The following is an 18,244-nucleotide window of genomic DNA, read 5'->3' on the forward strand; positions in this document are numbered from 1 at the left end:
ATTAAAGGAATGAAAAGCAAAGAACATGAATAAGGATGAGTACCATTGCTGTTAAGAGCTTAATGCTAAGGGAACTCCAACTCCCAATTGTGGAGTACATTGCTATACATCTTATTATCAAATAAAATTTTGGTTCATGTGTTTAAGAATATAGATGCTATGGGAAGAATGGAAAGCAAAACAGAAGAAAGGATAGTGTTGTAGTCAATATATAGTGAGAGAACGCCTATCCTTGTTCTCGAAACCATTACAATATTATCAACAAATAAAGGCTTTTACCTCTGTGTAGGAATAAAACGGTTACAGAAAGAATGGAATGCAAAACATACGAATAAGAATGAACAATGTTGTTGTTAAATGATAAAAATTTGAAAATCTCCTATTTGCAGAGTTTAATGCAAGATATATATTGTCAACAGATAAGGGCTATGACTACCCGTGTAGTGATAAAGAGGTAAAAGGATAACATAGCAATAAGAATGTTTAGTGGTGTTAAATTTGAACCATTAATAGAATACTTAATCCCGATCAAAGATGCAAATCTATACTTAGAAGAGGTAATTTGACAGTAAAAGAGACTTCCTTAACATTGCTAGATTGTTTCTTTCTGAAGTTAAATAGCAACATTTTCTTATGTTAGTTTCACATGTAACACAATACAATAAAATTAAATTTCATCATTAGTTTGTAACATCTTCTTTTCAGCAGTTTTTTTCTCCATATTTCTTTCTTAAAAATTACTTAAAACAACCACGTACTAGACTTGTTTCTCCCTTTATTTTTTTTTTTTAATTCTTGAATAAACATTTTCTTCCTGCATTAAATTAATTTTAGGTTTTAAGTTCTACACAGTTTAGCGAAATTCTGTGATGGAAAATATTACTTGTATACTTTATTAAAAATTACGAGATTTAAGTTAGAGAAAAATAAATAGTTTTCATTTAATGATTTTTAAAGCTCCCGGAATCAATCCCTTCCCTTCATGAAACTAGTTGAATTCCTAATGCAAATTTTGAGATCGATAATTAAAATCTGCTTAGAAATTAAACTTTTAAATCACAATAGTTTGAAAAATTTCGGATAAACAACAAAGTAATAATTTGCGTATTTTGTTTTTTTTTTTAATGTTTGGGAAGTTTGTCTAGATTAGATGTCAGTTAGGATTAAAATTCTGAACCCTTTTTCTATTTTTCTCAGAACAAATATATCATTAGAAAAATAATAGTAATATTAATGTAGAAGTTGTTGTTGCGAACACAATGTTGGGTGACATTTATTTATAATTAACATCTTTATTGGTAATCAAGCATAAATGACAGTTTAAAATATTAAGAAATAAATGTTCAAAATTATTCAAATAAATTAAATATACGGAGAATTATTAATTTCAAATGCATAAGAGTTATTCAAAATGCAGTTAAAATAACAAACTATAAATAGTCAATGATGCATGATAATAAGTCAAAACTTGAGAACTGATTAACCACATTTGATCGCATAAATTGGATAAAGTAGATAGAAATTGAATTAAATTAATTGTTAATTTAATTAAATAAATGTCTTAAATTAAATGTTCCAACTATTTCCCAGAATGTTTATAGTTTCTAAAATTAAGTTTATTATTTCACAATATGAAAGTTAACTATAAATATAAAGATCAAATGAAAGAAAAAAAATGAAATGTGTGTGGTAAAATACAGTACAGATAAAGACCAAAGGTGAAGAATGGTTTATGTCCGTTTTTCACAAAAAGAGCAATTGGATCACCATGTGTTGCATTTTGAGGATTACTTTGATTGTTAATTTAATTAAATAAATTACATAAATTAAAAGTTCCAACTATTTCCGAGAATTTTCATAATTTCTGAAATTAAGCTTGTTATTCTACAATAAAAATGTTAGTTATAAATATAAAGATCAAATCAAAGAAGAAGAAAAAATAAAACGCCTGTGGTAAAATACTGTACAGATGAGGACCAAAGGTGAAGAATGATTTATGTCCGTTTTTCACTAAAAGGGCAATTGGATCACCATTTGTTGCATTTTGTCGATTACTTTGATTGTTATTTAATTAAATAAATTACTTAAATTCAATGTTCCAGCTATTTCCGAGAATTTTTATAATTTCTAAAATTAAGCTTGTTATTTTACAATACAAATGTTAGTCATAAATATAAAGATCAAATCAAAGAAGAAGAAAGAATAAAACACCTGTGGTAAAATACAGTACAGATAAAGACCAAAGGTGAAGAATGGTTTATGTCCGTTTTTCACAAAAAGGGCAATTGGATCACCATTTGCTGCATTTTGTCGATTACTTTGATTGTTAATTTAATTAAATAAATTACTTAAATTCAATGTTCCAGCGATTTCCGAGAATTTTTATAATTTCTAAAATTAAGCTTGTTATTTTACAATATAAATGTTAGTTATAAATATAAAGATCAAATCAAAGAAGAAGAAAAAATAAAACACCTGTGGTAAAATACAGTACAGATAAAGACCAAAGGTGAAGAATGGTTTATGTTTGTTTCTCACAAAAGGGGCAATTGGATCACCATTTGTTGCATTTTGTCGATTACTAAGCTTTGACAAAGAAAATCGGTTCTCCTCGAGAGTCATTACACTATGAAGATAAGCTATGCTGGGAAAAAAACATTTCCTGTCTTCACGTAGACAAGAAAAATATAGTGAAGAAGTCGACTGGAGTTCTGCTGAGGAAGTATTTATAGGATACGAATTTCAGGGAAAAAACGGTTCTTGTGTTACCCAATTTTAAAATTTTATGTTTTCTCAACATCAAAAATTATAAGTGCAGATTTCAAATGTTTGGGGCATATTTTTATCCGCTTGCTCCTAAGTAATTCCTAACCATTAAATTCGTTTTTTCCTCTTTTCAGAACTAGCTTTTATGGTTTTCCATCTTAATCTTCAGATGTTAAGTCTTGTACTAAAACCTTTTTATTCAATAAAATTTAATTTTTTATTAAATAATTACGAAAAGTAAAGATCAGTTGGAAGCAAAGCAATTTTGATAAATGTAAGAAAATATTCCTTTTATCAGTATTTTGAAGCATTTATGAATCTAAGTCGGGTAGCAGAACTTAATTCCGCCTCAAAACTTAAAACTGCTGCATGAACGAAAATTAAAGCTGTTTACTTACGTTGATTTTAATATACTTCATTTTGATAATTTTAATTTGTAGTGACTGAATTCTAGATTAAAAACTGATAGTATTTCTAAAATAAATTTGGACAAGTGTACATTTTGATAAGATGTACAGCTCTTTGAAGCAGAATCTCTATGAAAGATATTTTTCTTACTATTCTTCTTATTTTGTATCAATTTAGGTCAAAATAATTGATAAATATTATGTTTATCATTTTATAATTTATGGTTATGGAATATAGCAAGAAACACCCGTGTCTTTTTCTGGGTTAAAGGTGAAATCTCCCAAACACGGCTCAGTTTCAAAAAATAATTCGTCAAATTTGCAATTATTTGAGTTGTCTAGATATAAGAGAAACAGTTATTAATAATTTAAATTTCTTTAATTTACAAAATCGATTACTGAGGAATTTTTGAATACTAATGAAAAAAAATTAAATCTACTTTTTTGGATTTGATATTTTTGAAAAATTATATTTCGATAATCTAACAGATTTTTTTAATGACTATTACACTTATTGTAAAAAATTTAAAAATACCAGCATATTATTGCAGGTAATAAGAGCATCAGAATAAAATTGTATTGATAAAAGTACACTGAACTCTCAATATTTATAGTGATAAATTAAAAATTACGACCACTTTTGAAACAATACGCAATCGAACATGGATTGCTGATTATACTTGTAAAAGAGACGGCATTTTTACTAAAGGCTAAATATTTTAAGTTGTCAGTTTGATTGATGAATTGGTCCAGCATTATCAGCCAAACATGAGTAATCATTAAAAGCATTTATTAAAATCAATCATAAAAGCATTTGTTGTTTCCATTAGAAAAGGTCATAAAAGTATTTGTTTCCAAAAATTTAAGCAACTATTAAATCATTAGTTATGTTTCCTTTAAATTCTTTATTACTTAACGTAATGGAATTTTATGGGTTTCCTGATTTCAGTTTGAAATCGACTCATTTAGTATGAGCACTCAAAAATGAAAACAGTTATTTTGTATTTTATAGACCATAATCTTCAGTTCTACCCAAATCCGTCATATTGCTTAAAGATTCAGTTTTTTAATGAAAAATTAATATACTTCTAAACAAAGGTCAGAATCGTTTACAAAAAAGATTCCATATCTAATAACTTTCGTAGCAATAAGCATAACCTTTTAGAATGGTATGTCTTCTTATAAGAAAGAAAAAGAGCAGGGTCATAGGAGCACAAGATGCTCCAGTAATGTTTTTATACCTTTTATCAGGATTTTTTTATATCTTCTCAGGAGTAGTTTAAACCATTTTTTAATTCATTCGCCAGAGGTTTTGCTGATTTTAGCAGAATACAGCTAATTTCGTCTCTTGTAACATAATTTTTGTATATCATCCGTATGCTGTAAGCCTGAATAAAAATATCAAGGTTTGTCTAAAATTTTCAAAGCAGCCACAATCCCTGCAAGAAGTGTTAGAAAATTTTTTAGTTTGGTATTATAAATACGTATGACTAATTTTGCGCAGTTTTTCTGAAAAAAAAGCTTCTAATGCATTCTACCAAAAATAATTCCTTAAAAACTTTGGCAGTTAAGTTTTAGATGAGGATCTGATGTCCTGTATTATGAATATGTAATGCTAATTTTACTCAGTTTTTCCGGAGGAACTACTAAATCATTCTACAAAAAATAACTCCTTTAAAATAGATGTTGCTAATTTTTAAATAAGGATCGACGTATGAAGGATTTTATGCTCAACATTATGAATATGAATGGTTAACTTCATGAATTTTTTTCTGAATAAAAAACTACTAAATAATTTTTTTCTTCAAAAAAGCAACTCCTTTAAAAATTTATTCTTTATTTTTTTAACGTTTAAATTCATTTTTTTAAAAAATTATTGCGTTTTTAATTTTAATTTAAAATGTAGATTTTTTTATTCAAAAAAATCATTATGTCAATGTGTTATGTCAATACAAGATTTAAGCAAAAAATTGATTGAATATTTTATCCGAAAAATGGAATCAAAATTTGATGATTTTAACACGGACAAGCTATTGAAAAATTCCTCCCAAAAAACTTTCTTAAAAATCAGTAACACAAAACTTTAAGACAGTTATTATAAAGAATGGTCATGAATTAACATTTTGCAGACACATGCACTATAATGTTACATCCGTTGCATAAAGTTTAAAAATTAAACTAAGACCTCCTCATTCTTTAATGAGAAGTTTTCGAAAAGTAACAAAACAACCTACCCTTTCGATGAATTTTTTTATTTTTTATTATTTTCGTTTGTAAGAAATGAAAATTACCCTGTAATTCATGCAACTAGAGATAAAACTTTGTATCATTAAACTCATGCAATTTAAATGAAGTCATTAACAACTTCACGATTGAAGAAAGCGAAAGCTCAATTCTTACGATAATTTGTCAGGATCAGAATCTTTAAAACCTCTTTTCTCTACATTATTGATCCCAGTATTACTAACGCTAACCCAAATTCTTATTGTTAACAGAACTCACGAAATGTTAATTATTTCAGAAGTATTTTGACGCAATAAAACTTTCAAATTTCTAAGGGAAAGAATGAAGTTTGTCCTTCTAATCAAGAAACTATTGAGTTTCTTAGTGTTTTAAATTAATAACACCACGAAACAGTTTGTTTACTACGCCATTTTTAGTTCGATATACAAACTTAAGAGGTTATACTACGTGTATTGGGTTTCTTGATTTATAGGTTGGTCCAAGACGTCTCTTTCCTTACTGTGTCTTACCGATATCACGTTTTCAGCAACTGTGTAGAGGAGACTGTTAAACATTATTCTAATGCGTTCCTGACTGGCAGTTTTGAAATTCTTTTGAACACAACTTTGTTAAATCTTCGTGCAGATAGTTTCAAGCTGCCTTGAAGGGTGAAGGGGATATTAGGGGAACCGTGAAGGGGGTCTCTACAACAAAATAAATATTCTTCGAGACCCTCCAGCGTAAGGAACGATTAACTTTATCAACTCTCTAAGATCGAGAGTTTAAGTTGACAAAGGTACCCCGGAGAAACGGACGATCGCGTAAGAATTTCGGAATTTTCTTCCACTCTTCGTTAATTTATTTCAGTGGTAGTTTAAACAAATTTCTCTTAATCTTGAAGATCTGAAATTAATGCCTGAGGATGAAAACTATGAAATGCTGGGATAATTTAACGAAATCCACTAAAATTCAACTTAAACTAAAGTTTGTAAAATGACAATTAATTTAAATTTATTTCATGCAATGGTAAGGATTATTATTGTTTTAAAATATTTATTTAAAAATATTTTTTTTAAAAATAATAAACATATTAAAAATAAGTTATTACTTAGATAATTTATTAGAAATGGATCAGTGATATAATAAGAAAAAAAATGTCAAAGTTTTTCATTTATATTGGAAAAATATTTAGACATTTTTGTCCTGCCTTTAACTTTATAAGAAAAGTCAAATACATTTCTGGGAGTTTCGATCTCACATGAATAATATTTAACTAATTTTTTAGCTATACCATCATAGTTTAATATTTTAAATATTCCTTGCAAATCACGAATTTTTCCTTCTACTATCGAATAAAAGTTAGAGAGTTTCGGTTTTTTCTTATAACGCATAAATAATATTTAAAAAAAAATATTTTTTTGTCCATGCCACCACAGTTGAATATTTTAAATGTCCCTTATAACTTCATTCAACAATCATTCATCATCACTTTTTTCCTTCTACAATCAAATAATATTCAGGAGTTTCGATTTTCACTTATCACACATAAATAATATTTTAAAAATAATATTTCGTTATCTAAACCATCATAGATGGATATTTTAAACATTCCTTACAAATCACGAATTTCTCATTCGATAATTGAATACAATTCAGGGAGTTTCGATTTTCACTTATCGCGCATAAATAATATCTTAAAAAATAGTACCTTATCTAAAGCATCATAGATGAATATTTAAAACATTCCCTATAAATCTCTAATTTTTCATTCGGCAATTCGATGCAATTCAGGGAGTTTCAATTTTCACTTTTCTCGCATAAATAATATCTTAAAAAATAATACCTTATCTAAACCATCATAGATGAACATTTAAAACATTCCTTATAAATCACGAATTTTTCATTCGACAATCGAAAACTATACAGGGAGTTTCTATTTTCACTTATCACGCATAAATAATATCTTAAAAAATAATACCTTATCTAAACCATCATAGATGAAAATTTAAAACATTCCTTATAAATCACGAATTTTTCATTCGACAATCGAATACAATTCAGGGAGTTTCTATTTCCCTTATCACACATAAATAATACCTTAAAAAACTAATTCTTTATCTATACCATCTCTCTACCTCTTACGCGTAATATTATTATGCTTCACAAATATTCAACATACTTTAGAAGAGGCACTGAATATGAATCACACAGCTTGTTTCCAAAATTTTCCGCCTCTTCATCACCTGAAATCTCAAGTCTAAGATAAACTTCATGACTTCAATTTAAAATAACACTGATTACTTTATGAGTTCATGTAATCCTTCTGGCCTCCAAAGGCCCCCATTGCACTTTCTGAAAACCACGGCACGTCATCGTTTAATGTAGCGTGGATTGTCGTAATGTTTTCCAAGTAAATGTGCTTGTCATCCACTAAATGGCCCAAGTATAAAACTGCGCTGAGAATAACCCACGGGGGAGACTTGTGTACATATTAGTAACTTCAGTGATTTGTGCAGTAAGTTAAGGTTTCGTAGATTGTACCTGGAATTCGATCAGTGGGAAAGTGTGTCTGGTTCATTTTTTTTTATCTCCACGGAATCATTTATTTTTTGGGAAATGATCATTTCACAAAAAGTTCGAAACATTTGTAATTTATAAAAAATTTAGAAATGCACAAAAAGTGTCTTTAAGAGTTCATACTTTATGTTCATATTTAACTCAAATATTATTTACGATACAATGAAAAATAGATAAGCATTCTGTAAAGAGATTTTATGTTAGAAATACATTTACATAATTTACTTTCACACTAAATTCTATATAATTATTTTTATTTAAAGCTGCTGAGAATGGCGTTCAGATATTAAAAAAAAGTTAAGTGCAGTTACTCACAAAAATAAACAAGATGATTCATTTATAAATTACAACTGTTACGAAATCAATTAGGAATTTAATTAAATTAATGTAAGTAAAATCGACTATTCATTAACTTGTTTTCAATGGATAAATGTGCTTTGAAAGCTTAAAAATGTATTTGTGACTGTTTTTTGGAGCAATTGTATGGTAATTAAAGAAGATTAAACATTATTTTGGTCTCTATTTTGAATGAACTGTTTAGTTTGAACGTTCAAATTGAGGTTATAATAACATTGCGTCTATGGAATAGCACGAACAATCGTTATAACGAACAATCGTTATATTGGAAGGGTCGCACTAATTAGGGGGGGGGGAGGAGTCGTATTAAAGATATTAAACTGTAATTGTTTACAAAATTCTTTTTTTCCAGATATATCAATTAGTTTCACGCTTTACGCGGGGAATTAACATAAAAGATCAAAACAGAAATAAAGAATTTCAACTAAATAAGTACAATTTTAAAAAATAAGGCAGATGAGTTAAGATAATCGATAGTTTCTTGTTAAATTGTGTTCTAGTTCTATCAAAAATTCCTCTACGAAGACTAGTTTGTTCGTATGCCTGATCCAGGAGTACCCATACGTTTTGGATTTGGTTTAAAATTACAAGGCTACGGAGTTAGAACATTGATATACGAAAACTTGAAATTCGATCGGCTGTACGACAGCACAATATATAAAATAGAATTTTATAATGTAATTATAAATAATAGTAATATATAATTGTAATAGTAATAATAATTGTGATAGTAATATATAAAATAGAATATTATATATTATTGCATTACTTAGTATGCGCGTTTGAATTGAGTGCATTTCAACATTTTATATATTTATTTTCAGTAAAAGTATTTATACAATTGTATTTAATCGTAAAAATTTTCCAAACTTTTACTATACCTAAATAATATTATATAACTTGTATAATACTGTTTTTAAAAATACCGCAAGTACCAAAATTGTTTCCGAAAAACAGTATCCAAGTTCCCTTAACTTAAAAAGCAATTCTAATCTTATTATGCTAAAAAAAGTATGTCTAGATCTCTTAGGCATGGTGCGTGTATTCATGTAATAAAACAAGTAATGCGTCATCATGGTTTACTTAAATAAAATAAAAAATCATCCACGAAAGATAAATATTTGGTGTATAAATGTCGATGTAAAGAAATATGTATTCACATTCCTTGTATCAGCATTCCCCAATGAATAAATATAAATTGTATTGTGTTGTTTATATCGAATCAAGTTGTCATATAAAAATATATTTCTTCCCTAACTTCTCTTGTACAGTGTAGGTATCAAAGACAGACATGTTTCTAGTGCGAAAAAACATTCGCTTTGTTCCCATGAGTACAATTACGGGAGTGATTAGGGTAGACCACTTAGAAACGTGAAGAATGAGGAAAAACGAGTGTTTCTTTTTTGTAGTCATAATCTAGATAAAGACTGTTAAAGAAATCCGCAGGGGCTTGCATTTATCTTTCTCTTACAGCTGTAAATATTATGTTTCTGCCGATTGGGTTTTTTGATTTGATGTCTTTTGATTAGATGATATTTTTAAATTTATGTTTTTTCTTTGAAATTTTATTTTGGAAAGATCTTAATATCTTAAACGTATAAAAAACTTACTTTCCAAATATGTGTCTTCATTGCTGTTCCATAAATAGTTTTTAACTTTTGGAGAAATGCTAATAATGCATAACTTTGGCCTTAATATAGCAGTGGAATTTATTGTACTTAAGTTTCATACTACATTATATATTTTTAATAGCTCAAATTCAATACAAAAGAATGTAATTTTTTTTCCTAGTTTGAATTGCTAAGCACAAAAACTAAACTGAATACAAGTATATATTTATGAAATTTAATCAGAGTAATAATTTAAAGTTATTATTTAAAGTTATTAAATAAAGTTATTGAAATAAAGTTATTGAATTAATAAAGTTTTGAATTAATTTAAATATGTAAAGCGTGAAAAAAACGAGTGCTTCTTTTTTGTAGTCATAATCTAGATAAAGACTGTTAAAGAAATCCATAGGGGCTTGCATTTATATTTCTCTTATTGCTGTAAATATTATATTTCTGCCGATTGGGTTTTTTGATTTGACATCTTTTGATTCGATGATATTTTTAAATTTATGATTTTTCTTTGAAATTTTATTTTGGAAAGATCTTAGTATCTTATACGCATAAGAAAATTACTTTCCAAATATGTGTCTTCATTGCTGTTTAATAAAAAAATTTTAACTTTTGGAGAAATGCTGATGATGCTTAACTTTGGCCTTGAAATAGAAATGGAATTTATTGTAGTTAAATTTCATACTACATTATATATTTTTAATAGCTCAATTGCAATACAAAAGAATGTAATTTTTTTTTAGTTTAAATAGCTAAGAACAAAAACTAAACTAAATATAAATATATATTTGTGAAATTTAATTAGAGTAATAATTTAAAGTTATTTTTTAAAGTTATTAAACAAAGTTATTGAAATAATGAAGTTTAGTATTAATTTAAAAACGTAAAGTGTGAAAAAAAATAGTGTTTCTTTTTTGTAGTCATAATCTAGATAAAGAATTGAAGAAATCCGCAATGGGTAACCTTTTTCTTACAGCTGTAAACATTATGTTTCTGCTGATTGGTTTTTTTGATTTGACTTGCTTTGAATCGATGAATTTTTTAATTTTGAATTTTTGTTTTGAAAGGATCTTAATATTTATACATAAAAAACTTACTTGTGACTTTAAATTTGTGACTTCGTTGTCGATGATACGAAACGTTTGATGAAACGATGATGCATAACTTTGGCCTTAATATAGAATTGGAATTTATTGTAAGTAAATTTCATAGTGCGTTATCTATCTCTTAATAATTCAACTGCACTCCCAGAAATAAAATTCTCGCTCTTGACTATTCATCCATCATTGAGTAGTATTTACTTTTGATCATCATTTCGTCAAGAAATCACGGGACGAAATTTGTGACGAAAGACAAACTGTCTAGTTCGTGACAAAAATGTTTCCTCAACTCCAAACTTCATGGTGCTAGGTGGGGAAGATTGTCATCTAGAATGACGAAATATGTACTTTTATATATACTTTAGACCAAATTCGTTTCTTAAAAAAGTAACGATACTTATTTCGACACTTTGACGAAGATCATATATTAGGGTATGGTTTCATCAAAAACGGAAGGAATTCAGGTATCTATTTTTTACAGTGTGCAAAGCAAAAGAGTGTACAAACATTATTTTTCTTAGTTTAGTTGCTGAGTTGTAGTTCTTAGTTAAGTTGTTGAGCAAAAAAAAATTATACTACGTATAAATATATATTTTTGGAATTTAGTCACAATTATAAGTTAAAGTTATTACTTGAACTTATTAAATAAAATAATTAAAATATAAAAGTTTAGTAAAAATTTCAAAAAGTGCAATATTTTAAAATTTTATTTTTTATTAAGGTTTTTTAAAATTGGTAACAGAAAATGTTTCAAGTGAAATACTAAAGAAAATTAAAGATACTAAAAAAATTCAAATAAATTGTATTTATTTTATAGATAAAATATTTATTTTAATCAAATGTGTCATAATTATCCAGTAAATAGTTGTAGTTTAATAAAATTATAACAACAAATAATCCTATAATACAACAAATGAAAAACTTTGTATTGATCAATAATCCAATAAAACCAATCAATCTGGAAAAATTATCAATATTAATTTTACTTGCGTAGCGTTATAGAAGAAACAAAGAAGTTTTATGCTTAGCTAAATAGGTTGTTTAAGGATGTTTTCCAAACTCTTTCTTAACAGTAAATTCCAAAGATGATTAGTAATTAAGATAGTAATTAGAGACATGTGGAGGACACATCTTTTTCTTTAAAATTAGAGATTTAATCACGAAGTTTAATCACAAAGTTTACTAAATTGAAAGAAAAAAAAAAGATTAACGGGATGATTTTTCACTTCGATATGTTAAACAATACTAAGTACCGTAGAAACAAAACCTAAATTGAAAGGCAGAATTTAAAGCATTTCAAGATTTGTGCAAGCTTAACTTTGATGATCCCCGTATTTTGAATGAAAATTGCACCAAATGAAAAAAATATATGTATAATATAGAACAGTACAAATTGTTAGGGTGAATAAAAAAATATGATTTTTTTTAAAATTTAAAAAAATACCAATTGTATTTTGAATCCAAGAAAATTTAAATAATTCTGTGCATTTATTTACAAATTTAGGAAAAGGACGGTTGATACATCCAGAACTGTCTAAGTAAATGTTTGATATAAGAGAAATTCCCTCACAAATTCATTCATAAGTCTAATTATATTATAGAATATTTTCCTCATACCTTAATTCCTATATGACATATGACATTCCTATATGAAATGACATATTACGCAGAAACTTCTCAACTAAAATAATAAGTCCTATATTATTAGAATTACAGCTAAATCGCCGTGACCATATGAAAAAAAAAGGTTAAAAATCTTAGTGTATTTCGATTTTAATGATTTTTTAAACGACGTTTGTACTTTTCATATAAAGGATATATAGTAGCAATAGTTCAGTACTGCAGAATATTGACTATCTGTGTATTTTAGTTGCATAAACTAGTTTAGCTTCCAGTTGTTTTTTTTTCAATCAATATTTTTTTATCACTTTTTAGTGGTAATAAAGCTTTAAAAAATACAAAGTTTAATAAATTATGAGCATATGTGTATATTTTTAAATAAGAGATGATGAGAGAAAAATAAACAATCAATTCTTCTACACACTTATTGATGACTCACCGCATAAATTTTTTACTAAACTAAGTATTTTAATTAATCTTACATAAATATAATCGATTGTTAAATTTACTTTTAGAGCTTTAAAAAATCCATTTTAAAGTATTTGTAATAATATTAAAATTATGAATTAGGTTTTTCACATTTTTATATTGTAGAGAACAGTATTTTTGTTGGAAAAAATACGATTTCCACGTAAGAAACCATGTGATACTAGGTAATGAGTTTTTATGTAGTATAAATAGTAGAAATTTATGAAGTACTTAAATTAGAACATTACTGAGTAATAGTTTGATGTGAAGATGTCACCATTGGAAACATTGGTGTGCATGGCTTCATAGATCTAATCCTTTCTTTCTATGAAACGTTCAGGACGTTTAGTATTTATTTTCGATAATTTTTATCCCCGAATGCTGATTCGCATCTTAAAATAAATAGTTAAACTTTTGTAACTACACGGAATCTCGTGTTCAATCTATTTTTCGATTCGGTAGTTTATATTGGATGAAATAAAGTGAAGTGTAATCGGAAATTCAAGAAAGAACAATTATTTCTCGAATAAAAGTAAAGAAAACCTTCATTCCTTTGCAATGTACTTCAGATGTAGACTTTCATGCAATTCCTATGTTGTTCTTGCTTGACTAATAGCAAGCTCACTGTATATAAAGCAACGCCTTATCGATCATTCGAACTCTTTCTAGGAGCATTTTATTAATCGCCTTCAGCACACTTATCACTCAACAGCTGGGACTCTCCTAGGATATATTAATTTCTCCCAGTTTTCCTGCTAATTTCGTTCCCTTTTTTTGAGCGAGAAGGAAAAATTCCTCCAAACACAAGGAGATTTCTTTTTTGATCCGAAATGCATTCTGAATATTATAAAAAAAGAACCTTTAGCTTTGTATTATTTGTTTATTGGTGGACTGCAGAGCTTGCTTAAATCTGTAATAAAAAGAAAATTCTTTTAAATGTTCTTGTATCTAGAATGTAATATTTTTCTTAGCAAAATCAAGTCATTTTAATAAAAATTTTCCAAAAATAATTTTTTTACGAAGCTACTAGTTTCAACAACATTGTTATAAATATTAATGTAACATTTTAACAAACCAGTTTATTTGTTTTATTATGTGTAAAATCTTGTAAAGCTAGTGATGGCCATTTTCAGGAAAAAATAAGAAATTGTTTTGCTAAACACTGAAAAACAAATTTCGAACTCCTAAAGCAAAAAATACTTTAAGTATTTTATTTAGGTGGCTATCAACTATGTTTTGAGCTACTATATAAAAAGCAAGTACATATACTACTGAGTTGGGGATCACTATAGTAGAGAAAGCAAAAATGTATAAGTTTCCACACTTGCCCTTGGGAGAAAGCATGCATAGAAAATGAAATAATATTTTTTTTCTTAATTTGTAATTCAAAACATGTATGCTATAATCTAAAATAGTCATGAAAAATTGTAGACATTCATTTAAAAAACAACACGAGATATTGTATGTTTAAGGTGGTTTAAAGTGTGAAAAAATCTTGAGATAAACACAATTTAAGACTTAAAATTATTATTCTATCCATTGTTATCATCCTGCACAAAAACTTCTTAAACTTTGTACATAATTAAAGTACAGATAAAAGTACAGGGATTCTAAATTTATAAGACACTCAATTTCACAAATTTAGCCCAAAATCATGTTTTTCCACTGGTCAGATACCTTAATTCTGTTAGTCAATTCGATGTGCAGCGGCAATGCCCCCGGCCAGTATATATGCAGTGTCCGCCGGATTTTGGAAGGCTTATAACAAATAAGATATTAATATATCAACTAACTTTATTTTGCCCAATTAGGGAACATCGCACGATTTTTTTTCACTAATGTTTAATGTGTGAACTTTAGGTGGTGCTTCAGACTTTCAAGTCTTAAGTCAAATTCTTGACTCACTCGTTGCGACGTGCAACGACCAATGGAAGGGAATGCTGCTGCGCATATATCCCCTTCCCCTGTATATATTTTTTATTACTTCTCTCAGCTTTTTGTTGTTTAAATATCTCACTTTAAAAAGGTTCATAAGTTTGTTTTTTGTTAAAAAAACATGCAAAATATGTTCCATAAGTACAAAAATGCTGTTGAAAAACCAAGTAATTTTAATTTTAATTTTTGTTTTAAAATTAAAATATCTAGCCTGAGACTTCAGAACGCCATCGTCGTTGTAACTTATTTGCATAATTATCGTTATTTTTTAAATTTTCTATTGAAGTTGTAATCGTATATTAAAAGTTTCTCCTTTTTTCATTGCCTATTTTTGTTTTTATAAAATTCGCCTTCGTAACTCATTGTTTTATTAATTGTTTGCTTTAATATTTAAGATAGCTATATTATATGATAAAGTTATTTAGTTACAATAATTATTATATGATAAAGTTACTTAGTTACAATAATTGTCACTTCTTAAAATGTGCATAACTCTATTGGTAATACTTAATCTTCTGTAATACGCATTCATAGTTTTACAAATCAAATTCATTTGCCCGAATAAAATTGTTTTACTACTTTGTATGCTGGATTATGCATGAATAAGTAAAATGTGAGTAATTTGTTTATTGATTTGTGGAATTAAACTAATGTTCTCCCAACAAATCTTTCTGAAATTTTAGGCTTATAGCATCTGTATCCTATAGGATAAGAAAACAGAAACTAGTATTATAAACAGAAAACAAATTTAAAAAAGGGATGAATTTTTATTTGTCAGTTTGAATAATGTTTTTGTTTAAATTTTAAATCTGCTTGGAATTTAAAGAAAAATTTCTTTATTATATTAGGTCCTGATTTCTGGGGACTGCTGAATTTAGAATGGAGTTTATGCAGTAAAGGAAGGCGACAATCACCCGTTGACATTGATCCAGCAGGTCTATTGTATGATCCTAGTTTAAGGCCTTTACATGTTGACAAAATCAGGGTAAGGATAAATTTTGTTTATCTTATTTACTTTATGTGCCTCATCAATATTTATTTTAAGGTAAAATACAACTATTTTTAACAATAGCCTCTAAAATTGTGAGTTATATAGAAATTGGCTTACACTAATTCAACAGTTAAGAGTAATATTAATATTTATGGCATAATAATGAACAAGCGGATCAATATAATCACTGATTATAAAATTAATTCTTGTAATGAACTAGTAAATAAACAAAAGTAAATAAAAATCTAATGAAACAAATTAGAAAAATATAACAAAATGTAAGGAATAATTATCAGACCTAATTAAGGATAAAAATGAATTAAAAACAACTGAAATTGGTTAATTTTCTATTTGAAACTGGAAGATAAGAACAGACTTTAGAAATTTATGTCTACTCATATCATTCAGTTTGCATTAAATGACATATGTCTCACTTTGCTCTAGTTTTATATAATCAATGATTTGTCAGATTTTTATTTTTTTCTTATTTTTTTTCTTAAATTTTGAGAGTCTTGAGTAAAAGAATATATAAAAGAAGTCTAATTCAGTTGGGAAATGTTGGAACTTTTGTATAAATATATTTCAGAACATTATGAAGTCCATAAAATCACACATTATTTCACATATTATATGCTGAAAAATAACTCTAATTTTTTCTCCATGCGTAAATCTACCGACTTGAGTATTCCAGTGATTTTTACTTGTTTAAAAATTGGCGCATGGCACAATCACACATTTTAATTAGAGCGCGGCTAAATAAAATACAAAATGATTTTGCGTGAAAGAAAAAAACCGTGCTATTAAGAAAAGCCTATAACACATTGACCTATATGGCTTTCAATATCTCCAAATAATATTTTCTGCAGTGTTTAATGTGTTTTGTATAAAAATTAATTCAACCCATTAATTGTTTGAGAAATACTATTATTTTTCCTTAAACATTCTGACTAATGTGATTTTTACAGCTTTCATTTAAACCTACTAATTGTTTTCTAATTTTTAACATATATGCTAAGAAACTTTTTGAATACATTCTAAATTTTTTTTAATGTTTACGTTATTTTTAACATTTTTAAATATTTTTAGATACCCCTCAGAAGAAAAAAAAATCACTGTCACGATAATTTTTTCTCATTTATTAAAAATGATGAAGAAAATTTGGAGAACCATTTTTTTCGAAATCTAAATATTAAAAATATGAAAATTTAAAACTGTTTTAAAATAATTATGGGTCTTTGAGGTAGTGACTTGAATTTACTCCAAAATTCAAATACTCATATTAAGCGGAGGAAAAAATTCCTGTAAAATTACCGTGCTGCATCGTTTAACATCTATGGTAAAAAAAAAAATAATTCTGCTTAATAAAATATACGACATTTAAACCCTCAATTTGATAGTGTTTCTGTTGATATGGTAAAACCAGAAAATTTGGTTTTCAGAATTGCAGTTACTACTCAATATTACTTAATTTACTTGATACCACACATTTTGTAAAAAATACTAAACTGGAAGCTAAGTTTAACCAAACAAATGGTTTTTATGCCATGTTCAAAGATAGTGCGGTGTTCAACAAAACAAATTCCAGATTTACCAAATATATCACACATATAAAACATAACATCATATATATATATATATATATATATATATATATATATATATATATATATATATATATATATATATATATATATATATTGCATTTATAAAACTATATTTCATTGTTAATTTAAGCAAAATTACTACCAAAGCAATATTATCAATTTTACCAAATTTAATCACACATTATAAAACCATATTTATTGCGACAAAATCATTACAAAATTGCTTCGATAAAATTTAAGAAGATTTTGGTGTTCCCATAGAGCCTGAAACACGATAACTTTTACGATATTCGAGTAGTTTTGACCATAATTTTTTTCTCAGTGTAGAGAAGTTTGCTGTATCGCTTGTTGTAGTATTTGTTTTGAAAACATGCATTATTGTCATTAGCCTTCTTGAGAATAAAACAATTAAAAAAAGTTAAAGAAAAAGTTTAAGAAAAAGATAAATACTGATAATAACTATTCATATAGTTCAAGTTTTATAAACTTTTATACGTATATATTTTTAAAAAAATATTTTTTGTTAAAAAAGAAAGAATGAAAGCATTATTTTCAGTACTAATTGTAGTGCTTTTTC

The 18,244-nt window shown here is 26.9% G+C and overlaps 1 protein-coding gene across 2 annotated transcripts in view; it reads left to right on the forward strand.

Moving 5' to 3' along the window:
- The window catches only part of LOC107451042 (carbonic anhydrase-related protein 10-like), a 295,406-nt gene that overhangs the window by 154,834 nt on the left and 122,328 nt on the right, over positions 1–18,244 (forward strand). For both annotated transcript variants that reach the window (XM_071187499.2, XM_071187498.2), the window contains exon 4: positions 15,921–16,057. In XM_071187499.2, the coding sequence (XP_071043600.1) occupies positions 15,921–16,057 (137 nt within the window). The remainder of the gene's footprint in view (positions 1–15,920; positions 16,058–18,244) is intronic.

This window comes from Parasteatoda tepidariorum, chromosome 11, assembly GCF_982258835.1.
Source record: "Parasteatoda tepidariorum strain Cologne lab strain chromosome 11, Ptep-v5.0, whole genome shotgun sequence".
NCBI lineage: Eukaryota > Metazoa > Arthropoda > Arachnida > Araneae > Theridiidae > Parasteatoda > Parasteatoda tepidariorum.